General features: G+C 49.9%; 1 protein-coding gene and 1 long non-coding RNA gene across 2 annotated transcripts in view; one reads left to right on the top strand and one right to left on the bottom strand.

Annotated features, from left to right (window-relative positions):
- Nucleotides 1-10,409: 10,409 nt before the first annotated feature.
- The window catches only part of ONECUT2 (one cut homeobox 2), an 81,192-nt gene continuing 66,922 nt past the window's right edge, over nt 10,410-24,679 (top strand). The window contains exon 1 of the mRNA XM_026666357.2: nt 10,410-12,011. Within this exon, the coding sequence (XP_026522142.1) occupies nt 10,817-12,011 (1,195 nt within the window). The 5' untranslated portion in view covers nt 10,410-10,816. The remainder of the gene's footprint in view (nt 12,012-24,679) is intronic.
- On the bottom strand, nt 14,753-15,685 carry LOC148132601 (uncharacterized). Its single transcript, XR_015748270.1, has 2 exons — nt 15,190-15,685; nt 14,753-15,041 (listed from the first exon to the last, which is right to left on the bottom strand). It is a non-coding gene; the product is annotated as an uncharacterized LOC148132601 (long non-coding RNA).

The raw sequence follows: 24,679 nt of genomic DNA, 5'->3' as shown, positions 1-24,679 counted from the left end.
AGGAAAGGAAAGGACACGGAAGAGAAGGAAAGGAAAGGAAAGGAAAGGAAAGGAAAGGACATGGGAAGAGAAGGAAAGGAAAGGAAAGGAGAAAGGAAAGGAAAGGACACGGGAAGAGAAGGGCAAGGAAAGGACACGAGACGAGAAGGAAAGGAAAGGAAAGGACACGGGAAGAGAAGGGAAAGGAAAGGACACGGGAAGAGAAGGAAAGGAAAGGAAAGGAAAGGAAAGGAAAGGAAAGGAAAGGACATGGGAAGAGGAAAGGAAAGGAAAAGGAAAGGAAAGGACACAAGAGAAGGGCAAGGAAAGGACAGAGACGAGAAGGAAAGGAAAGGAAAGGACACGGAAGAGAAGGAAAGGAAAGGACATGGGAAGAGAAGGTAAGAAAGGGAAAGGAAAGGAAAAGAATGGAAAGGAAAGGACACGGGAAGAGAAGAGAAAGGAAAGGAAAGGACATGGGAAGAGAAGGGAAAGGAAAGGACATGGGAAGAGAAGGGAAGGAAAGGAAAAGGAAAGGACACAGGAAGAGAAGGGAAAGGAAAGGAAAGGAAAGGACATGGGAAGAGAAGAGAAGGGAAGAGAAGGGAAAGGAAAGGAAAGGAAAGGAAAGGAAGGGAAGGAAGGGAAGGAAGGGAAAGGAAGGGAAAAGGAGAGGAAAGGAGAAAGGAAAGGAAAGGACATGGGAAGAGAAGGGAAAGGAAAGGAAAGGACATGGGAAGAGAAGGGAAGGGAAGGGAAGGGAAAGGAAAGGAAAGGAAAGGAAGGGAAGGGAAGGGAAAGAAGAAAGGAAAGGAAAAGAAAAGAAAGGAAAGAAAGGAAAAGAAAAGACATGGGAAGAGAAGGGAAAGGAAAGGAAGGGAAGAGAAGGAAAGGAAGGGAAGAGGGGAAAGGAAAGGAAAGGAAAGGAAAGGAAAGGAAAGGAGGAAGTGATTTTCTCCGCAAACTGCAACACCCGAAGGGTTTCTCTGCTGCCCGCTTGGAGACACTTCCGCTTTCAGGGAGTTAAATTGGTCCCTTTGACAATCGGCAGCAACTTTTGCCTTTCTTTAGAAAAAGCAACAAAAAGATTTCACGTCCAACTTGACCAGAACAATGAGACCTCGCGCCCGGTTTGCTTCTCACAGACACACACATGCACACACCCTAAAATGAAGGGGGTGAATCAGAGAACTAAATGATATACACCCTATTTTTAGGCGGCGAAAGTATCCTGTTGACCTTGGAGAACTAGATGTCAGCAAGGCAGAAAATGTACAAACTCCCTATATAAGAAAAATAACAGAGATAATAATATTTTGTTTGTAGAATAATGCAACAATAAAATAAAATTATTTCAGCCTCGGGTGGGTTGATGGTGTACGAGGAAAGGAAAGGGGAAAAAAGGAAAGGAAAACAGAATGCTGAAACTATATATTTTTAAAAAAACAACAACTACAAATACGGTAAATCTGAAACATCACGGGGCTATGGAACAGTGCACGTATTAGACAAAAACAAGTAAAATAACTATGCTGCATATAAATATATATAAATACATATACACAGCCTTAGAGGGAAAGCATGAATGTAGTAAAGCTAAGAATATTTCTCTAAAGATCTGCATTACAGTGTAATTATAAACTATGGGTTACGATAGTCTATTCATTCAAATTCATCTGTACTTTATATTGTATATTATTGTATTATATTATATATATTGTATTATATTATATATATAGTATTATATATACATATACATACATGCATGCATACATACATACATACATACATACATACATATATATGCATGCATGCATGCTGTTTTCTGTACACGTGGATTTTAGCTGTTGTTCTTTCCGTTCATGAGCCTATTCAATGTATACACAGTCATCAGCAAGTGGGCAGACCAGGCCTAAATAAGACACAATCCTGAATTAGATGACATGAAATTTCATCCAGTCTTTGGAAAATAGAAGTGGGCCCGAAATCTGATCTCCAGGCCAAACAGGAGGTCTGTCAAGATGTCAGCGCTGGCCAAACTTGCAGTGGTCTTTCTTTCTTTCTTTATTTTTCTTTCTTTCTTTCTTTCTTTCTTTCTCTCTTTTTCTTTTCTTTCTTTTTTCTTTCATCTCTCTCTTTCTTTCCTTCTCTCTCTCTTTTATTCTCTCTCGCTCTCTTTCTTTTTGTTAAGGGGGGTGGGTGGCAAAACGTCTCCACTCCTTCCGCTTCTTCTTTCACGGCGGAAGCGGCACCTGCTTTTGGCTTCGGGTTGGGCCGCTTTAGTTCCTCGGCCGGCCGATCCCACCGACGCGTTTTCCCTTTGCACGAAGGCAGTGCGTCTTTCCGCGCTCCCCTACACCACCTCGTCTAATTGAGCCACCTTGCTGCAGCGATGGAGGGTTGCGTGGCTTTCCCCCCCCGCTCTTGATTTCTTTCTGTCGGCCGCCCGACCCGGATTGGACCACAGCCCCACCCACCCCCAAGTCCCCGAAGCCCCTTCCTTGGTGGTGTAGAAGAGAAACGCGATTAACTTTTTTTTCCCCCGACCTTAAGTAAGGAAGGTGGCGTTTTCATCCCCCGGTTCTCAGCAACTGCCGCGGAGGCAACCCACAAACCCCGAGCTAGGGGTTTTATATGTATAGACCCTCATGAATGGAAAAGAAGGGGAGGGCAGCTTTAGCGAAACAAAAGGGGGCCATTTGAGTTGCAAAAGGAGAAGCTCGGCCGGCGAGCGAGCAGAAAAAGAAACCGACTGGACCTTTTCACTGATTGAAAAGTCCCAGAAGGAAAGGCGAGGAGATCCGCCACAGCTCCTCAAAATGCCCTTTTTTAGGAAGGAAGGAAGGAAGGAAGGAAGGAAGGAAGGAAGGAAGGAAGGAAGGAAGGAAGGAAGGAAGGAAGGAAAAGAAAAGAAAAGAAAAGAAAAGAAAAGAAAGAGAAGGAGGGAAGGGAAGGAAGGGAAGGAGGAAGAGAAGAGAAGAGAAGAGAGAGAAGAGAAGAAAGAGAAGAGAAGAGAAGAGAAGAGAAGAGAAAGAGAAATTAGGTTGAAATGCGGAAAATCCGAAATAGGCTCCCACAACCAGTCGCTACTCTTCAGAAATACCCTAACGCCTCACGTTTCATGTGAACTAGAAGCCCGGGATGAAACGGGTTGTCCGCCAAACTTCTTCTGCCTTAAACGTGGAGTGCAAAGGATATAAATCCTTCCATTCGCCCACTCTCCAGTCAGAGCTGAAGAAGCTCCTGGGATGAGAAGCGAAACGTCCTCAAAAGAGGAGGGGGGGAAACACACACAAGAAAGTCCAGCTGCCTCCTGGGGGGAAAGGAGGAAGAAGAAAAAAATGTACCTTTGGGAATAACCTTTTGAGTTTAACCCGCCTGGATCTTCTCGGATTTGCGGGTCCGTGCAATTCGGAGGGTGGTGGAAAGCGAGCCTTGGGGGGACGTGGGGAGCGGATTAAGGGACACCCGTCTCCTGCTCCCTACTGTCCCCAGGACTGAGAAGGGGAGGGGGGAAGCTCAGCATCTCTATCCGCCCGGCACCTGGCAGCCCAGAGGGCCCAGAAAGCGCTGCGTCCCAGGCGGTTCCACTTTCGAGAGCAACAAGTCCACCCCCCTTTTTTTGTGTGTTTTTTTCCTCCCGGCGACTCTTCTCCTCCATCCGCCCCTTCTTCTTCCAAAACACGGCTCCTCTTTCGGGACCTCCCGGGTTCCGGTTGGGCTTGGCTTACCCACCACCTCCTCGGCTTCCCTCGGCCGAGAAAAGCCAGCAAGCGACTCCAGCTGCAGCGAAGGCTGCAGTGACCGGCGGGCCGTCAGCCTTTCCCGGTTGCCGAGGCTGCGAAAGGCTCTCCCGGCCCCCGGGTGGGCCCCCCCGCGTCAGCCTCCGCCCCCAAACGATACCTTCCCGGGCTCGGTTGGCAGCCCTGCCAAAAAAAAAAAAGCAAGCCGGGAGGAGAGAACCCTTACCCAGAGGGGTAGAAGAGGAGCCTTCGCGCCGAGGCCCGAGCAGGCGGCCGCCTCTTCAAGAGGCGAAGAAGCTGTAGGCCCGGCTACCAAGAGGTCACTAGCTACAAGGACTGGATCGATACCGCCCCCCCCCCCACCCAATGCCAGATGGCTTCTGAAGAGGGAGGGAGAAGAGGAAGAAAGAGAGAGAATGAGAGAGAGGCCCTACAACAAGCTCAGGAGTTAGGATCTACTCTCCCACCCCAATTTCTACAAAAACCTGTAGGAGGCAGAGGTGGGTGGGTGGGCTGTAGACGGTGGGATGGGTGGGTGAGGAGAGTCAGAGGAAGAAAAGTTAAAATGTGTATTTCACTAGGCAAATTATGTGTGTGCGCACACACATGCATACGGTCTGCGCATATAAGCCTGCATGTGGGTATATATTTGAATTTTTTTTGTGTGTGTGAGGTATAGTAAGTCTACCCATGTATAGTTACAAGCAGTAATCTTTGTGTGAATAGATGTTCAGCTCAGTTATAGTGTAGAATATGCATGTCTGTATAGTGTGTGTTTGTGTAGACTGTGTGTACATATATGAACATGTATATAATATTTGCATATATCTGGGGATGTATGAGGATATAACAAATGATTGTATGCATATATGTATACATATTTGTGTGTGTTGATAGATAAGTTACAGTATAACAGTTACATTTTATGTTGTAATTATCAACACACACACAAATATGATGTATACGATATATGCATTTATTATATACTGATACATACAACACAGACAATATATGCATGGCGTGTGTATATATGGACATTGTGTACTGTAGTGTATGTGTTCATACATGTTTCTCTGAGCATAATATTTTGTTAATATTTTGCATTAGCAGCCAAGAAGTTAAACACACACACCCCGTTCCTCACGTCGGAAATGGCGACCCAAGGCAATTTGTCCGGGCCCGGCGGAGTCTCTCCAAGCCCCGCTTAAGATCTCTCGGAGACACGGGCCCGCTGCAACCAGCTTCCCAGAGATCCAGCCGGGCGGAGCCTTTCGGCCTTTGACTGGGCCCTTGTCGGTTCCTGCCCTTCCAATATTGCGCGTTTGCAAAGGCGGCTGAACTTTCTCCCTCGCTTCGCCCTACCGATGAATAAAACATAAGCGAAGAGAGCGTAAAAAGAGAAACGCCAGTGGGCTCATTTCGCTCTCGTTCGTATGAACGGCGCGCAACTCTGCCGAAGGCTCCGGTTCTTCTTCCCCCGGTATTACCAGAAGGCGAGGCCCGCTCTTCCCAAATGGATGGGGCCCACTTTCTTAAAAAAACGAACCGGGAAACGTAAGGAAAGGGAAGGAGAGGGAAAAGCGCGCAAGGCAAAAAAAACCCCAAAAACCTCGATAAATCTCCAGTGCAGATCAAAGGCAGTTTCTCCTGCTTTGGTTACGCGCGTGTGCATTTACTGTACAAGTACGGCATGGCACGAATCCCCTGGAACCGAACCTGGGTTTAATAAGATCGGGGAGAAGGATGCCCAAGGCAGATCCGGCCAAGATCGAGGCAGAAACAGTCCGATCGATTGTGGGGACGCGCAGCCCCCTCACCTTTCAACTCTCTCCCCACGTGATCCCGGGGCTCCCTTTCCTGGCTGCGCTCTTTCTCCAAGCCTCCCCCCGTCCCCGGCTCGCGCGCGCTTCTCCACCTCCTCGGGAAGAGAAGGGAGCCCCGCCCCTTCGGGAAATAGGATGGGGGGGGGTCAAAAGGCAGGCCGTCGAGCCCTAAGGCACCCCCCACTCCTTGCGCGCTCATTTCCTCCAAGCCGATGCCAAAACGGAGGGGTTCGCAAACGCTACGGGACTTGAAACCGAAAGCCAGCGGAACGGCCTGCTTGACCCAGAGCCGAGCGGTCAAACTCCTAGAGTCCCGTGTGAACACGCGCTCTTCTTTGGAAGTAAGTCCTACTCGAGCCCAGGGAGGCCTATTTTAAACGCAAACGGCTGTGGCGGAAACCTTTCGACGCAAAGCAAGCCTGCGCTGGCCTTAAAGCAGATTAAGGAGGTTTCCTTTTTCCTGGGCGAAACGGCGGTTTGGTCACTTCATCATCCCCTGTGTTGGTCGTCTTCCTGACAGAGAGCAGCGAAAGGTGAATCCGAGGGTTTTCCAGAAGTCTTTGGAAAGGTGGGGGCGGTTAATTTTTTAATAGGTAAAATAGCAGGCTTCTGGTGGAAAACCGGATTCCAACTAGATCGTCAAAGGATAGAAAAAAATGGAAGGCCATTTTTTTATTTATTTATTTTTGAATCGGCCCTGCCGGAAATGTGAAAGTTGGCAAGGTAGAGCAGGGGTCCCCAAACTTGGCAACTTTAAGACTTGTGGATTTTAACTCTCAGGATTCTGGGAGTTAAAGTGCACAACTCTTAAAGTTGCCAAGTTTGGAGACCTCTGAGACGGTGAGATGACGATATTTTAATTTTGCCCCAAAGTGGCTTAAAAAGGTCCTTAAAAACTTAGATTGCCCCCCCCAAAAAAAATTTCCTTACAACCATTGATGTGAAATAAGGAAAATTCTAAGAGGCAAAGAAGAAACCGGGCAATCTCCCTGGATTCGGATCTGAATTCTTTCTTCCCAAATCTCAAATTAAGGTCCTCCTAATATCTCAGACTGATCTTGATCCATTCTAGCCATCTTTAAAAGAAAAAAGAAAAAAAAAGGTAGTATGCCCTCCCTGCAAAATGCCAACAAGTAGATTATTAATAGCATGCCTTATTTTTTAAAAAATATAACTAACTTATAAGAACCATTTTTATTTCATGTAATAGTATAATTATTAAGAAGCATTGGTATGAGCCTAAACGATTATGGGAAATAAATGTGACGGTTTTTGTTGAATGATCTACAAAAATGAAAATTAATGGATTAATATTCTTATATTCCTTCTCTTTCCCAAGTATGTATGTGTGTGTGTATACATATGAATGTGTTTGTGTGTATACCTACCTATATAATATATTGGGGAGGGGGAGATTTGACAGCCCCATAAAGCCACAAAGGCTTGAAAATCTCCACCATAACTTAGCTAGACAAGGAAAGCCAATTGTGAATTTACAGTTGCCATCCTATATAACTTGATTTTATGTACTTGGCCTGAGAAGTCACTTCCGAATAAGCCCATTCAGAACGGCATCCTAAGATTTCCATTTTATTGCATTTTAGGCCAATTTAATCAGAAGAATATGCCATTCCCCCACATGGATTTTATTTTAACTAAAGAGATTTGAGGTTTTCTGTTCTTTTTGGCCAATCTGTTCCGCGATCCGCTGTCTTTAGCTTTACCTTATAGCAATCTTCTCTCCAGCCTCACTTTGGAAGCAAATCCCAATTAAACCTACACAATTTTGGTTACTTCAGAATAAAACTTGGCTTCCCAAGTTTTGCCTTTCAGAAAAAAGGGAGATTGGCGCGTCCCCTACACAGAAAATGCTTCGGGCTGGCCGATATTTTTTTTAACGCTGATTTTGCAGGCCCTCCTTCCCTTCTAATCCCGAAGTGGGACTCCTTTCTCCGCAGCCCGCCCCAAATTGTTTTCTAAGCCAGGTTTTCTCTAACAGCTGGAAGTAGTTGGAAAGGGGCTGTCTTGAGAAGACCCCCCCCCTTCCGTTGACAGCTGATCAAAAGAAAATAGGTCACGCTTTTCAAACTTATGCGCCCCCTCTCCATAATTGCTGTCTCTTTAAACAAAGGCAACATCTGCGCAACCTCAGCCGGGCTCAACCCTTCTTGGGGGGGGGGGCAACCTGTTCTTACACCCCACGCCTTCCCACGCCCTCGCGAAGAAGCCGAAACTTTTGGATTGCCGGCCAGTTAGCCAAGCGGGTTCTGAAGGGTGATCCCTCCCTCTTACTCGAGAAATTCAGCGAAACGATGGAAGGAGACAAGGTTGGGCCAAAGTTAGCCGTTAAGGAGTCCTAAGAGGGCCCGACCGTGCCTTATCCAGCGAGCTTTACTTCCATGTAAAGTCAGTCCATGTTGCTTGCTTACCGGAGGGTAAAAGCTGCAGGCGCGTTTACTAAATCGACAAGGATGAATTGCAGACTAAAAATGGGAAGTTTTCAATCTGAAGACTCAATCAAGCTGAGCTTTAATAAACCCAATGAGGTTTGCTTTTAAGTAAAGGAACTTAGGACGGTGCTACTGAATCGGCACATAACTCTGAGGGTATTTATAGTCCTGAACACCCCTCCAACTCCTTCAAACATTATTCGTTAATATCGCATAAACAGGAACTTCAGAAGAGGGGAAAAATCTATCATCGTTGGGAATCCTTCCCCTGAGGCTATTTTACAGCCATCCGTTTCTACCGGGTTCTGCCATTGCCTCTTTGACCATCGGCCCGCTTTTTCTTTATTTGTGCCAGACGGTTTGTCTGAACAACTCGAGGCCCAGGCACCTTTTCCTGGAAAGCGGCTTGGGCCGAGCCTGGACTGGCAAAAATTTGAAGGCATTTAATTCCCAACCAATGAGACCAGTCGAAAATGGAACCCGGTCCTTTATATTGCATTTCCGACCTACAAGTCTGCCCAATCGAGTTTGTCCGGCCCTTAAGATCTACTTAACAACCACGATCGTTTCAAACAACACGGATTGGTCTATTATTGTGGGTCTAGGCACCTTTTGTTTTGCCCTTCAAATATAAAAATTTCCCGGCCCAACCTTTGAGACACCTCTTCTTCCTCCTCCTCTGCGAAATCCAAAGACCTTAAGGAAGCCAAGCGACCCAGCCTTTGGGGATATTGCAGTTTTTCCCCACCCGGCGGGTGTTAACTAACCTGGATGAGCCCAGCCCGAGTTTATTACCGAGTCAAGGTGTTTCTATGCAGGGCGGGAAGAGGACTAAGACCCTTTCCTGTTTCCTAGAGGAAAGGGGACCGTCAGAAAAGGGGGAGGGGGCGTTAAGGGGCCTTTCAAGCTCTCTGGCGTTGCCCACGACCGGAGTACAATCAATAAAATGTAACAAGCGAAGGTTAATTGTGGGCTGGATCAGAATTTAGCAGCCGTTGTGACGAGCAGAACTTGATTTTAAGGACGGGAATGCATTGGATTTGCTACCCGTCGGGCTGCAAAGAAAGCTTTGCTTAGTAAATGTCCCTGGGGCAGAGGATCTCCCTTTTCAATACCAAATACTAACTAGGAACTTCCACGACCATGTAGTTAGTATCCGTGGGGCAGATTTCCTGGAAGGGGGGTTTCTATGGTGATTTCATTTGAAACAGCAGGAGGGGGAGGGAGGAGGAGGAGGAGGAGGAAGTGATGCCGCGCTGGGATCCAAAGCAACTCAACCTAAGGATCGCTTTTGCGCCTTCTCCGGAAAGAGCGACCTTCTTTCAAGATTTGCACCTGCATTCACGCTGTTGGTTTTTGTTGTTTTTTTTTGCCGCCGGGCTGGGTCGGAGGGCCGGCCGGAGTGCCGCTTAAAAGGCAGATAGGGCGCTCCGGCGGGCTGTCCGCGGGAAGGCAACTTCGGCGAAGTTGGGCGCCGCGTCTCCCTCTCAGACGCCGCGCGGGAGGAGCAGCCGAGGGAGACTGCCCGGCAGGGCTCCGTAGCCCCCCCGGGCTCCCCTTCCTCAACCTCTGCCCGGAGAGGTGCGCGCAGGCGCGCGCGAGCCTCGCGCGCCAGCCGTGGCTGAGGCGAGGCGGGAAGGCGACGCGGCGGTCCACACAACGGGGGCTTGGGCGTGAGGGGTGGGCTTCTGCGCAAAGGCGGCTCGGGACGTCCCCCGCCGGAGCACCAGGATTGACAAGACTCGCCTTTCGGAGGGCGGGAAAGAACATTTCTCCCCTCCCCCCGTTTGCCTCAGCGGCCGAGATGCAGCAGGAAGAACCACCTCCGTCCGCTTCCCCCTCACGCGAAGCGAGTCTGTGGAGACCCGGCGAAGCGATTACTACTACTACTACTACTACCACTGCGGTTACTATTCCTATTATTGGTGGTGATTTAGCTTCGGGGCGTGGCTCGGCCGCCCTTCCACGATGCCGCCGTGTCCTCCCCTCGCTCCCTTTGTGCGAGGCACGGGTCCACGGCTGCCGGCCAAGCCCGCGCGGGGCGAACCTCCGGATTTGGCCGCCGGTCAGAGGCCGCCGCCTCCGCCGCCTCCTCCTTTCAACCCTCTCGCGCTGCTTCTCCGCTGCGTTTGGAGAGAGCCCAGCGCCTGAGAATCTTCCAAAGGCAAGCTTGAAGCCTCCCGCGGCCAGGCTCCGCCCCCTGGCGGCTCGCCATTGGCTGGGCTTTAGGCAGCCGGGCCTCCCTTTCCCCACCCTCAGCCCACTCCCCTCTCTCTCTCTCGTCGGCCGGCTGCTCGGACCTGCTTTCCGCGGATTGGGCAGGAGGCTGGTCAATCCGAGAGGAGCGCCCGCCCAGCACCTCCTCCCTCCCCTCGCGCGCGCGGGGGCCGGGCTAGATGGGTGGGTGGGAGGCGAGGCGCGAGCGCAACTCTGGACAGCTCCCGCTTGCCCAGCAGAAGACGGAAGGGCAGGCTAGGGCTCGGACATGGCGAGGAGGCAGCCGCGGCGCTGGGCAGGCTGAGGAGCGGCAAGGCCGGGGGCTTCCTTCCCCCCCGCAGGTACAACTGAGAGGCCTTAGAGCGACACCCCCACCCCTTCCCTGCGCGCCCCGGCCGTCAGCCAAGAGGCGGCAAGAGCCTCGATCGGTGGGCTGGAAAAGGAGCCGCCGCCGCCGCCACCGCAGCAAGCAGCAGCCGCCGCCGCCGCCACCGGCGCCCGGAGCGCTCTCGCGCTCTCTTTCTCCCCGTCCCCGCCCAGCACACCCCTGGAGCCACGGCCGCCGCCGCCGCCGCCTCCACCGCCGGCTCGCCCCATGGACTGAATGAAGGCTGCCTGCACCCCCTATCGATGCCTCACCAAAGAACTGGAGAGCTGCGCCATGAACCCAGAGCTGACAATGGAGAGCCTGGGGCCCTTGCACGGGCCGACCGGCCCTGAGCAGGAGTTGATGGGCAGCCCAAGCCCGCACCACCACCCGCCGGGCAGGAGCGCCGGCCCGCTCCGGGTCCACCCGCCGCCCGCACCGCCAGGCCCGCCGCCGCCGCCGCCTTCCCACCAGGAGCTGGCCTCCGCCTCCTCTCGCTCGGCCATGGTGAGCAGCATGGCTTCTTTGCTGGACGGGGCAGGGGACTACCGGCCGGAGCTCTCCATCCCGCTGCACCACGCCATGAGCATGCCCTGCGACTCCTCGCCGCCCGGCCTGGGCATGGCCAGCACTTACACCACGCTGACGCCTCTCCAGCCCCTGCCGCCTATCTCCACCGTCTCGGACAAGTTCCACCACCCGCACGCCCACCACCACCACCACCACCATCCGCACGCCCACCACCCTCACGCCCACCATCCCCACCAGCACCAGCGCCTCTCGGGCAACGTCAGCGGCAGCTTCACCCTGATGCGCGACGAGCGGGGGCTCCCGGCCATGAACAACCTCTACGGGCCCTACAAAGAGATGGCCGGGATGGGCCAGAGCCTCTCGCCGCTGGGCAACGGCCTGGGCTCCCTCCACAACCCACAGCAGGGCCTCCACAACTACGGGCCGTCCGTCCCCGAGAAGATGCTGAGCCCCAACTTCGAGGCCCACCCGGCCATGCTGACCCGGAGCGACCAACACCTCTCGCGGGGCCTGGCCACCCCGCCGGCCCCGATGATGGCTCACCTGAACGGGATGCATCACCACCCCGGCGGCCACCCTCAGCCCCACGGGCCCGTCTTGGCCTCCAGCCGGGAGAGGCCGCCTTCCTCCTCGAGCGGCCAGGTCAGCAACTCGGGCCAGTTGGAGGAGATCAACACCAAAGAAGTGGCGCAGAGAATCACCGCCGAGCTGAAGCGCTACAGCATCCCCCAGGCCATCTTCGCCCAGCGGGTGCTGTGCCGTTCTCAGGGGACGCTCTCAGACCTTCTAAGGAACCCTAAGCCTTGGAGTAAACTGAAATCGGGCAGGGAGACCTTCCGAAGAATGTGGAAATGGCTGCAGGAACCAGAGTTCCAGAGGATGTCAGCCTTAAGACTTGCGGGTAAGTGGCTCGCCTGGGGGGCGGCGCGGAAAGAGCCTCCCCCAATGTCCAGAGGTGGCTCTGGAGGGGAGGGAAGGCTTGTCTTCACGTGCCTGCGAACTGGCTAGGAGAACTGGCTGTTACGTGCGGAGGGGCGACTCGAGTTCTGTTCCTAAGAGCGCCCAGGCCTGCGTTTGAACTTGGCTAGGTGTCCCATGACCTCGCGGTTCCCGCTGGGGATACTAACAAGACAACGCCTTGGTCGCTCCGCCGCTTCACACGCCTTCCCTTCAAGCTTGCCTCCAACCCCGGGAGCCTGGTGCTTCTGTTGCACCGGAGGGTGACCCCTTCTCTTCCTCCAGGAATCCCTGGGGGGCTCGAGCCGCCGCCGTCAGACGGCTATAACCTCTTCTGGAGGAGCGAGGGTTGCCTTGGGTCAAAAGGCGTGTGTGTGCGTGTGTGTGCATTGTCCCAATACTCTCTCTCTAAACTTCTTTGGAGAAGGAGGGGTTTGATTCCTTCCCCTCTTTGTAGGGCGAAGGGTACGTCTGCTTGTGCTTTGAAAGGAGCGTGTTTTTCCACGGCATTTGCCTTCCTAGCCTTCGCGGCTCCGTTCAGCACTGTGTGTTTATGTGTGTACCGTTAGACACACGTGCGGTATAACGCCGAAGTGCGGCTTCCCCTTGGCCAAAAATAAATTCAGTAAAGACCGCGTTTGCGAGGTTAACGTGGGGGGGTGGGGGGCGTCTGTGCTTATGTATGGTGTGGGAATGTATATTTTCTCCGAGGACTACCTTTCCTCTTTTGTTTCGGCTATTTGTGTGTACCATTTCAAAGTCACCGAGGAGAAGGGGGGTTTGAGTTGGTGAATCAATTAAAATTCATGATTGGGTTGTGAAAAATGAGGCGTTGAGCGTTTAAGCCACCAAATAAATGCTTCAGAGGAAGGGCTTTGGGGGGAAGGGAGGGAAGGAGGGAGAAACGAGGGCTGTTTTCTGCAGAACAGATTGGATAGATTCGAAGCGAAGAGGACGAGAACAATCACTTGTGTTGGGGGTAAGCCGATATTTGTCCTTTTGATGTGCGCCGAGTTGTTTGCCAGCACCCTCTAGCGGCCGCGGCGGGAAGTCGCCTCTCTTTCTATTGTTCTAACTCGGCCAGAGGGTTCGGTCATTGGACACGGTTACGCGTGTCGCGGGGAAAAAAAATGCACCGTCCGTACCCATTTCGGACAGGGAAAAAGGATCCGTTTGGAGAAAGAGGTTTACCGGGGACGCGGCGACCGGCCGTCTCCCTCGCTTGTGGCTGCGTAGCGTTGAAAAAGGTCTAGAAATAAAAGCTGTGAGACCTTAACGCGAAAACGCGTGATTTCTCAAATAAGGAGCGCCTCGCCAAAGATGCATTGCATTCGACCTCTGGTTGGCCTCTCGCCTGCTCTGGAAAACATTAAAAAAAATACAAACAACCCATGTAATAAACGGGGGAGGCAGGGCGCAAGAATGCTCACCGATATATAACTACCATTCTTCCAAGCGCCTTGTCATTGCTACAGTATTTGCTCTCGCCTCTGTCAAACGCGGCGCTTTTTGCCTTTTCCTCTAATCCGAGGCGATCTTTTGTTTATAAGCCGCCCGGTTTCCTGCCCAGCGAGGCCATCCAGGAATGTTTACAAATGTATTTAGGAAAATGGGGGCGGAGGGGGGAGGGGGGGAATCCCGCCTATTTCTGACAATTGCTTCATTCACCTGTGTTTGATGGATTCTGGCCTGTAGCAATTAATCGTTGGCTGGTATTGATTAGTGGGGTGGGGGAGGGGAGAGAAAGCCAGCGAGTGACTTCCAGCGATGCCTTTCGCTGAAAGGAGCTGAGCTCCTAAATCTTGTTATTTTTTTTTTCCCCTCGCCTTCCGTCCTCATCCTCCCCCTCCCTTCCCCTAATTATCTCTTGTATATATTTAGAGGCGCTTGCATCCCCGGCTGCCTTGCTTGTCTTTCCAGGCGCTTGCAAAGCCTGCCCCGGAGGGAGGGAGGGAAGGAGGGAAAGGGGGGAGTTTTATCTGGCACGTCTGCTGGTGATTTATTATTAATTAGCATTCCTGCTCGTTTAATTACGAGCCCAGCCGCTCGCTTGTGGGAAACTCACGCGGGTGAGATGCAAACGCCCGAGTTTGGCTGTGCGTTAGGAGAAGAGATGTGGCTAGATAGGCGTCCTTTGTTCGTGTGTGTGTGTGGACGCTTGTCACCCATTTCCTAACAAGACAGTTTGGAAACACCGCGCGTCCACAGATGAGCTCTTCTCTCTTTCTCTCCTCCCCTCCTCTTCCCTCCCTCCCTCCCTCCCCTCTCCCCTTTCCGCTTTCTCATTCGTTCTTAGCGATGATAATTAACGTGAGAAACGTCTGAAATGCATATCGACCAGACTTTTATGCGGCGTTGTATCAGCAAGCCTAATAAACCAAGCGCCAGGACGCAGAAGCAAATCCCTCTCCCTCCCCCTCCCCCCGTTTGTGGTCAGTTCCTCGCTCTCTGGGTCTTCCCCTTGTGGTGCGAGCTGGAGGGACGGAGAAGGATGGCCAGATTTTTTTTTTAAAATTTGATTACTCAAAATGCTACAAAAGTAAAGTGAAATCTGGTGAAAAACAACACCGTCCTCTAATTCCTCTTTGGAATTCCTCCTGTTTGGAAGCCAGTGTCTTCGGGTGGGATTACCGGAATCATACCTGAGAAGAAATCCTTTCGCTTTGCTTTTTTTTGGAACGGTTGACCTTCAAACGGCCTTATTCTAGAATAGGCCGAAGTACAGGCGGGGTGGGGAGAGGAAAGGATCATACTTGAGGGGTGACTTCAAGGCAACTTTTGGGGGCTGCGAGGTGCAGTACCCTGGAAAAGACCCGTTAAGCGCCGCGGAAATGCTCCATTTTCGGCCGAGGGTTGCGTCTGCCGGCTTTCACCTCGCCTCCAACTCTCGTAGGCGGAAAGTGGAAAGGTTGAAATAGGTCAGGAATTCCCACTAGCACTGATGGCGTTACCTAGTTTGGGTAATGGAAAACGCCTGCAAGAAAACCAAAGACCCCCCTTCATTTCAACCCTGAGCAAATAAATAAATAAATATAATATTCTGTTAATCCCCACTTTGTCTGCAGGGCCAAATTATCCGGGCTCCGAGACGGTTTAGTGTTTAACCCTGAAATTCAACTCACGCTTGTTGACATTGCAGCCCTTAGTCGATCGATGAGGAGAGGACCAAGACATCCACTCGGTCCGGTTTGAAGATGCGGCGCCTTAGCCTCGGCCCATTTGTTGCAAAGGCAGCTTTGGTTCGGTTCAGAGTTCAGGGTTGAGGGCAGAATCTTCATTGGCGCCCCCTTCCGCCCCCTTCCCTATGTGACGTCAATTCGCGATTTAGATCCCTGACCTTTCATGGCCCGGAAAACACGAACGCCCGGAAAGACCCGGACTGCTGAAACCACCTTTTTAGAGGGTATTTGAATGGAGGAGATTTTCTACCTCAAATGCGAAGCCCTCCGCCATCTGATGGCTTCAAATCTTGGGACCAGATGGTGGGGTCTTTCTCCTGCACATCTGCTCCATTTTTTCCCACCCGGGTTTACAAACACACAAACGTTGCAGAACTGATTCAGGGACGAAATAAACAACGCCGTCTGAATACAGTCTCCGCGAAAACCAGCAAAACAGGGAGGAGAAGCTGAGAAGGGAAGGAGGGACAAAAGCCCCCCCCCCCTTTCTATCAATTATTAAAATAATTCGCGGGGATTCTGGTGAGCTGGACCGAGGAGACAATAATTGCGGGCGGCGGGATGGGAGAGGAATAAATTGAGGTGCTCACCAAACTGTGGTAGTTCTAAGTAGCCGAAAGATGGTAGGCGGTTGATCTCCAACCTTGGGGGCACCCCCACAACTTTTGGGTTAGTCAGTTTCCCACGTCGCTTCGCCGGGGGCCGGGGTGACGCGTTGGAGCGCCTCGTTAAAGAAGGAAGCCTTGCTTTCTCTTCCTCTTCTCCTCCCCCCTCTCTCTCTCTGCCTCGACCCCCCAGCCTTTCCTGGAGCCATTAAAAATGCATATTCGAGCCCCACAGGGTGAGAAGAGTCGCTTAGACTGGCCTGGTTTCTCTTTATATTTATTGTCGATTTAGGCTGTGCGCCCTTGATAGAACTCGCTCGTTTTAATATATATGTGTGTGTGTGAGAGAGAGAGAGAGCTCCGGTAGGTGTCATTTCAACAAGAAAACAACACAAATAAAAATGCAGTGCAGATTTATACCCGCCTTGTAGGAGGGTGTGATGGTTTGGTCCTGGTGATGAAAGATCCCTTGAGTCTTTCCCAAGTCGCTTTGAGAAAAGGCCAGTTAATTGTTTTCACCTTTGCGATAAATTACACTTATGCAAAACTAGCTCGCCGGTCTCTCTCCCCCTCCCCCCCCCGCTTTTCCTCCCGGCCGTCCCTTCCCCACCCCCTAAATTTAACGATTTTCAATTAGGAGAAACATCAGGAGAGAGAGAGAAGGCGAGGAGAGGGAAAGAGGGGCAGGTGATAATCCCAGTAAGGTGCAGTATGTACACACTACAGGTATAGGTGGGCCCTCTCAGGTCGTAAGGTAAGGACAAACTCTCTCTTCCCTTTGCCCCCCAACTTCGGGGGATAGTTAGGAATGCGAAAAGAGCCCTTCAGAAGGAGACCGTCGCTTCTGACCCATCGACACACGAGTCTTCCTCCATGGCCGGAGCCACTCTGAGGATCAAGGAGTGACACCCTTCTCCTTGGCAAGAACGACGGACAACATTGGCGCCCTTGAGCAGCCCTGGCTTATCAATTATCACCCGCTTATTAACCTCCCGCCTTTCTCCCTCGAGGGAGGCTGCGGAGCGGGGAGGTTCTCTCCTTCCGCGGCGCAATTCCTGGTCGTCGGGTGGGCGCTTAAACAACCCCCCCACACACACACATTTGACACTTGCAAACGCAACCCATCCGCTGACCTCCTTGTGGTTCCCCCAGCATGCCAATTCGCGCCCGCTCTTCGCACCTTCCGCGATGTTTACGCGTTTATTATTTCCTTTCGCCCTGTACAGTTTAAGAGTCCACATATAGGCAAAAAGATGGACTCTTAAACCGTACAAGTTCCCCAGTTATCGCGTCGAGTTGAGAGCGAGGGTACGTGTGCGAACGCTTAAAAAATATGTATGTAGAGTAGACGGATGCGATCAGTTAATAATGCATGGCCCAGTTTACGGCCTCAATTAAACACGTTTAAGTCCCATTGATTGTGGCGGGAGGACTGAAAGGCAGACTTCAGTCTTCCCCATTGAAATCAATAGGATCTGAAAGAAAATAATAACTGGACCGTGTGCCTGGCTTTGTTTATAGCATTTCTTCTGCTGGAGCTTGATAGTAGCCCTCTAACTGGCTTCTTCTTTGTGGGAATTGTGTTATAATATCTGCATCGTATTGCAATCTAACACCATCAGCTCATCCGGGGTCCTTCAGACATAAATACAGCAGCAGTGTTAGGCACAAGAGAGTAAAAAAGCCTCTCTTTTTTTGCTGCCTGCAGCTGAACGCAAAGGGCAGCTGGCATAGCATGTGTGAATACTTCTCTAAGACACCTACAGATCTGTTTGTATACAGGGATCAATTAGCAAAATGATATCTTGGGGGAACCTTTGTTGACTGTCCATTTTTGCAAAGCAGTCTGGGACCCTTACATATTCATTTCCCTGGAGTTTTGGCAGAAGAAGCTATCAAAAATGCCATTTTAAGAACGGCTGCTAAACAGGCTGCCTTTGCTAAGGCTAATATGAAAGCTACCCACAGAACCTAGGTTTAGTGTTTATTTTTAAAGTCACAGAAGGTGTTCCTTAAATTAAGGTTTAAAGCTAAAAAGCATGCTTCTTTGCAACCAATTTTTGAGCCATTTCGGAAATGGCCACAATCCAATAAAATGATAAGCTGACCTAGGTAAATTGACAGTGTCCTTAGAAACAAAGTTCTAATCCAAGTCCTCCAACTTGGTCTCTGTTGGGACTGCAAGACTAAGTTGATTTTGTCTCAACTGGTGCTTGATTCGGACAAGGATCTTAAACGGCCCAAGGTAAAGAATTCTGTATCTGCTTAGTGAAGGAACAGCTGAGTGTGATTATATATGTGCAAAATCTTCAGAGTGCACATGTCTATATATTCCCCAATTCATTTCCCTGTGGTCACTTCATAGAAATCACTGCACAATCTGCACAGGGGATTGATCTCAGATTGTACTTCATGAGTTCTCCAGACTCTCTAATTTTTAAATGTACATAATCTAAATACAATGAGAGAGAGAGAGAGAACTACCTACTCTCTCTCATCGTATTTGGATTATGTGTATGTCTTTACAATAATGCTACCTTTAACGTTTTTAGAATACTGCACAGGAAAAAAAAGTCTCTCAACTCCCACATCAAAAAATCTAGGTAACCATACTGTTCAATAATATATTTTTGCCAAGATAGGGAAGCTTAATTTCTTTTCATCATTGAAAGTGTTTCCCATTGTATTCGTGTATATTATAGAATCAACACTAACACAAACAGCCAAGAAATGGTTGGTGATTTCTGCCAGAATTGGAAAAGGGTTCTTAGCAAATAGATCAGCTTGCTCTCTTGACTGTTTGCCATATTTGTGAACATTATTTGCCACCACACTATCTAAGCTAAGGGATGACAGAAAATTCATTGCCATGCGTACTCTAATATTGATACTTGTTGTAACTACCTTTTGTTCATGGTCCAATGGGGGAAATATTTTAATAGATCATCATAGCCTTTGGACAGATTGACTGAATACATGAAATCAATGTGTGTGTTACCCAAAACTCATTACGATATTTTTGATTTCTTGGAGACTGTGAAGTAAGAAACAAAAGCTACCCCTTATTATAAATCTTAATGCTTAGGCTGAAGACAAAGATGGTGTTAACTTCCATTCTTTACCCAAATTTAAAATGACACAAGGATAAAAATAACCTAACACCTGAAAACATTTTACCTGCTGTATGCTCCATGGTCCAAGATCTGTTTCCCAAAAGTATTGGCTCATTTTGGTTCATGGTAGGGCCTAACCTTCCCTTATCATTGCCTGATCCAATAACTCACTGGTATCAGAAACAGCCTGGCATGGAGAAATATACAGATGTGCCTTTAACTTCCAGTCACACGCGTATAAAATTATCCATTAACAATTAAATACCTGGGGCTTTAAGGGGGTGGATGGCTTTGTTTCTTTATTTTGTTAATAAATTTAATAATAATCTGATGCAATTTTTTTCATCGTAGATTTTGGGCTACTGATGCCAGTGTGAAGTTATGTCAAACGTGCCTTCATTCTTAGTCACACAATGTATTTTCTCCTCAGGGTGTATTTTGAAATCCACATTATTCATGAATAATAATTAGGTAATAATCATGCTGCTTGATTAGTATTTTTCTGATTGTTACTGATTAAAAGCAATGACATAATTAATAAAAAATAATAATAGCCTTTCACCTTCATAGCTTGCATTTGTAAAAATGGCTGCAAATGGGAGGACCTTGGTTATCCAATAGGTAGCCTCCATCACTGCCAATCAGAAATAAGATATAATAATAAGTACCTAAAGGCAGCAGAACAAAAGAGAAAGAACTTGAGAAAATCACAAAATACAAAGACCTGCAAATAAGAATAGAATGACTGTGGCAAAAAAAAAAAAAAGCAAAGGTAGTGCCAAACAGTAATAGGCAATCTCAAAACATATCAGCATCACTTGAACACCACAGGCATTGACAAATCCCATCAGTCAACTGCAAAAGGCAGATGTACTTGGAACAACTTACATCCTGTGGCAATATTTCTAAAATCATCAAACAACAACACCTATTTATCTCAGGTCCTTGGGAAGAAATGGATAGGTGGAGTTAAAAAAAAAAAAAAAAAGAAGGGTTTAATCCAGTTTAAACATTGGCTGATAGAGCAACCCACCAAAAAATAACAACAACAATTATTATTCAGTCTTGCTTTTGGTTTTCAGCAACTGACACCCAAAAGATGCTGTGCCTCTGCAATAAGGTACGGCAACCAGTGACAACCTCTTCTTGCAAGAAGATGACTTTGCAATCTTAGGTGATTCTGTTCCACGTGGTAAAATAATTGGAAGCCAGGGCTTAATTCCCCCCCACACACACACACAATTTCCTCCTTGGGGCTTGTTTCTGATTCTGAGCAATTCTTCTAATTACGGTGGGGAGGGGGCATACGGAAGATGGGAACTGGAAAATGATTTAATACAGGCTTCCAAGAAAAGCTGCTGCTTGAATGAGGGCCAGAGGTCAACAGCTGAGCATCCATGTATATGCAGATGCTCCCCCAGTGCACATTCCGGGTATAAAAGAGCCCTGTTATAAACAGCACAGTGTGACCGTTGCTTCCTACAAAATTAGGTGTTGGCTAAGGATGTCTCGGTGATCAAAATCGCTGGGATTTATTTGAGCGGCGGTGATGATTCTTAAGGACTCCCACACATTGTGCATGCAAATCCATTACCTCAATAGGAAAAACATCATTCATAGAAATAATATTAGGCAATTTTCATTGGGCTGCTGGGATATTGTTTGTACATTTGTGCACAAGGTGATTTGTCTCTATTGGGGTGGAGGTTGGGGGTGTAGATTAAATTCTTTTTTTTTTTAAATTAGGGTCTGTTTCTCAGCCTCCTGTCTGTTGTGATGCTTTCTTTATCCAGTCCTAGCAATTGTGTCCACTCCTTTTCTGAGAAGAGTTTGGACAGGGGAGTGGCATCTAAAAGGCCAAAGTGAGAAACATTTGAAACTGCAACCTTGTACAGGTCTGGTTATTTTATTTTATTGTTTTGTTTTTTGTCAGGGGAGGGGAGAGATTGGCTAATGATTAAAGATGAACAAACATGCCCATGTCCGAGTTGCAATGGGCGACTTTAATCTATGTCAGTGGCATCTGCGTAGCTCCCATGTCCGAGATAAGAGTCTCTGCTTCTGAACCTTGACTAGCTGCTGGTCCTGTGTATTATAATTTCCTCCTTCCCTGCCTGTGGTCTTCTCAGGCCCTAAGTCAGTGTTTCTCCAATGAGCTTGGGGAATGGGTTGGTTGGGGAATTCTGGGAGTTGGAGTCCACACATCTTAGGTTGCTGAGGTTAAGAAATAGTGTTCTAAATGCACTAATAGGTAAACTGACCAGAAAGCTCCTGAGGCAGGATTTAGGTATTGCAAATAGAGCCCTTGACTCCTCTCTCTCCCTCTCTCCTCTCTCTCCCTTCCCTCTCTCTTTCCCCCTCTCCCTCTTTCCCCATCTCTCTCCCCTCCCTTTCTCTCCCACTCTCCCTCCCACCCTCTCTCCCTCTTTCCCCATCTCTCTCTCCCTCCCTCTTTCCCCATCTCTCCCTCCCTCCCTCTCCCACTCTCTTTCTCTCTCTCTCATTCTCTCTCCCTCCCTCCCTTTCCCACTCTCTTTCTCTCTCCCCCTCCCACTCTTTCCACATCTCTCTCCCTCCCTCTCTCCCTCCCACTCTCTCTCCCTCTTTCCCCATCTCTCTCTCCCTCCCTCTTTCCCCATCTCTCCCTCCCTCCCTCTCCCATTCTCTTTCTCTCTCTCATTCTCTCTCCCTCCCTCCCTCTCCCACTCTCATTCTCTCTCTCTCATTCTCTCTCCTCCCCCCCTCCCACTCTCATTCTCTCTCTCTCATTCTCTCTCCCTCCCTCCCTCTCCCACTCTCATTCTCTCTCTCTCATTCTCTCTCCCTCCCTCCCTCTCCCCACTCTCATTCTCTCTCTCTCATTCTCTCTCCCTCCCTCCCCTCCCACTCTCATTCTCTCTCTCTCTCTCTCTCCCTCCCTCCCCTCCCACTCTCATTCTCTCTCTCTCCTCTCTCCCTCCCTCCCTCTCCCACTCTCATTCTCTCTCTCTCATTCTCTCTCCCTCCCTCCCCCTCCCACTCTCTTCTCTCTCTCATTCTCTCTCTCCCTCCCTCCTCCCCTCCCACTCTCATTCTCTCTCTCTCATTCTCTCTCCCTCCCTCCCTCTCCACTCTCTTCTCTCTCTCTCATTCTCTCTCCCTCCCTCCCCTCCCACTCTCATTCTCTCTCTCTCATTCTCTCTCCCTCCCTCCCCCTCCCACTCTCATTCTCTCTCTCTCATTCTCTCTCCCTCCCTCCCTCTCCCACTCTCTTTCTCTCTCTCTCATTCTCTCTCCCTCCCTCCCCCCTCCCACTCTCATTCTCTCTCTCTCATTCTCTCTCCCTCCCTCCCTCTCCCACTCTCTTTCTCTCTCTCTCATTCTCTCTCCCTCCCTCCCCTCCCACTCTCATTCTCTCTCTCTCATTCTCTCTCCCTCCCTCCCCCTCCCACTCTCATTCTCTCTCTCTCATTCTCTCTCCCTCCCTCCCTCTCCCTCTCATTCTCTCTCTCTCTCATTCTCTCTCCCTCCCTCCCTCTCCCACTCTCATTCTCTCTCTCTCATTCTCTCTCCCTCCCTCCCCTCCCACTCTCATTCTCTCCTCTCATTCTCTCTCCCTCCCTCCCCCTCCCACTCTCATTCTCTCTCTCTCATTCTCTCTCCCTCCCTCCCCTCCCACTCTCATTCTCTCTCTCTCATTCTCTCTCCCTCCCTCCCCTCCCACTCTCATTCTCTCTCTCTCATTCTCTCTCCCTCCCTCCCTCTCCCACTCTCATTCTCTCTCTCTCATTCTCTCTCCCTCCCTCCCTCTCCCACTCTCATTCTCTCTCTCTCATTCTCTCTCCCTCCCTCCCCTCCCACTCTCATTCTCTCTCTCATTCTCTCTCCCTCCCTCCCTCTCCCACTCTCATTCTCTCTCTCTCATTCTCTCTCCCTCCCTCCCCTCCCACTCTCATTCTCTCTCTCTCATTCTCTCTCCCTCCCTCCCCTCCCACTCTCATTCTCTCTCTCTCATTCTCTCTCCCTCCCTCCCCTCCCACTCTCATTCTCTCTCTCTCTCATTCTCTCTCCCTCCCTCCCCTCCCACTCTCATTCTCTCTCTCTCATTCTCTCTCCTCCCTCCCCCTCCCACTCTCATTCTCTCTCTCTCATTCTCTCTCTCCCTCCCTCCCCTCTCCCACTCTCTTTCTCTCTCTCTCATTCTCTCTCCCTCCTCCCTCTCCCACTCTCTTTCTCTCTCTCTCATTCTCTCTCCCTCCCTCCCCTCCCACTCTCTTTCTCTCTCTCTCATTCTCTCTCCCTCCCTCTCCCACTCTCTTTCTCTCTCTCTCATTCTCTCTCCCTCCCTCCCCTCCCACTCTCTTTCTCTCTCTCTCATTCTCTCTCCCTCCCTCTCCCACTCTCATTCTCTCTCTCTCTCATTCTCTCTCCCTCCCTCCCTCTCCCACTCTCTTTCTCTCTCTCTCATTCTCTCTCCCTCCCTCCCCTCCCACTCTCATTCTCTCTCTCTCATTCTCTCTCCCTCCCTCCCCTCCCACTCTCTTTCTCTCTCTCTCATTCTCTCTCCCTCCCTCCCCCTCCCACTCTCATTCTCTCTCTCTCATTCTCTCTCCCCTCCCTCCCTCTCCCACTCTCATTCTCTCTCTCTCTCATTCTCTCTCTCCCTCCTCCCTCCCCCCTCCCACTCTCTTTCTCTCTCTCTCATTCTCTCTCCCTCCCTCCCTCTCCCACTCTCATTCTCTCTCTCTCATTCCTCTCCCTCCCTCCCCTCCCACTCTCTTTCTCTCTCTCTCATTCTCTCTCCCTCCCCCCCCTCCCACTCTCATTCTCTCTCTCTCATTCTCTCTCCCTCCCTCCCCTCCCACTCTCATTCTCTCTCTCTCATTCTCTCTCCCTCCCTCCCCTCCCACTCTCTTTCTCTCTCTCTCATTCTCTCCCTCCCTCCCTCCCCCACTCTCATTCTCTCTCTCTCATTCTCTCTCCCTCCCTCCCTCTCCCACTCTCTTCTCTCTCTCTCATTCTCTCTCCCTCCCTCCCCCTCCCACTCTCATTCTCTCTCTCTCATTCTCTCTCCCTCCCTCCCTCTCCCACTCTCTTTCTCTCTCTCTCATTCTCTCTCCCTCCTCCCCTCCCACTCTCATTCTCTCTCTCTCATTCTCTCTCCCTCCCTCCCTCTCCACTCTCTTTCTCTCTCTCTCTCATTCTCTCTCCCTCCCTCCCCCCTCCCCTCTCTTTCTCTCTCTCCCCCTCCCACTCTTTCCACATCTCTCTCCCTCCCTCTCTCCCTCCCACTCTCCCTCCCACTCTCTCTCCCTCTTTCCCCATCTCTCTCGCTCTCTCCCCCTCCCTCCCCCCTCTCTCTCTCACACACACACACACACACAACCCAGTAGATATGGCAGCCACAAGGGTGTTTCTACTAGCCTGTATCCTGCAGTGGCCCCTGCTTCCAGGGAAGGTCAATAATGTAATTAATGAAATTAATAATAATAATAATAATAATAATAATAATAATAATAATAATAATAATAATAATAATAATAATAATAATAATAATAATGATACCACCAAACATGCCTGCAAGGCCCTATTAATTTTATGTTCCCCACCCTACCCTCTTCTGGTGACTTAAAACTCTCTGAGCTAAATTGGGGAGAAATCAGACCGAACTGGCAATCTCGTTCCTTTCTTTCTAATTCGCCCAAGCTGCTTCAAACCGAAGCCCAATTAGCACAA

Source organism: Notechis scutatus, chromosome 2 (assembly GCF_049901735.1).
Source record: "Notechis scutatus isolate UNSWTSFEM ecotype Mainland chromosome 2, rNotScu1.2, whole genome shotgun sequence".
Classification (NCBI taxonomy): domain Eukaryota; kingdom Metazoa; phylum Chordata; class Lepidosauria; order Squamata; family Elapidae; genus Notechis; species Notechis scutatus.
The sequence above is the reverse complement of the archived record's forward strand: the minus strand, read 5'-3'. Positions and strand labels throughout refer to the sequence as shown.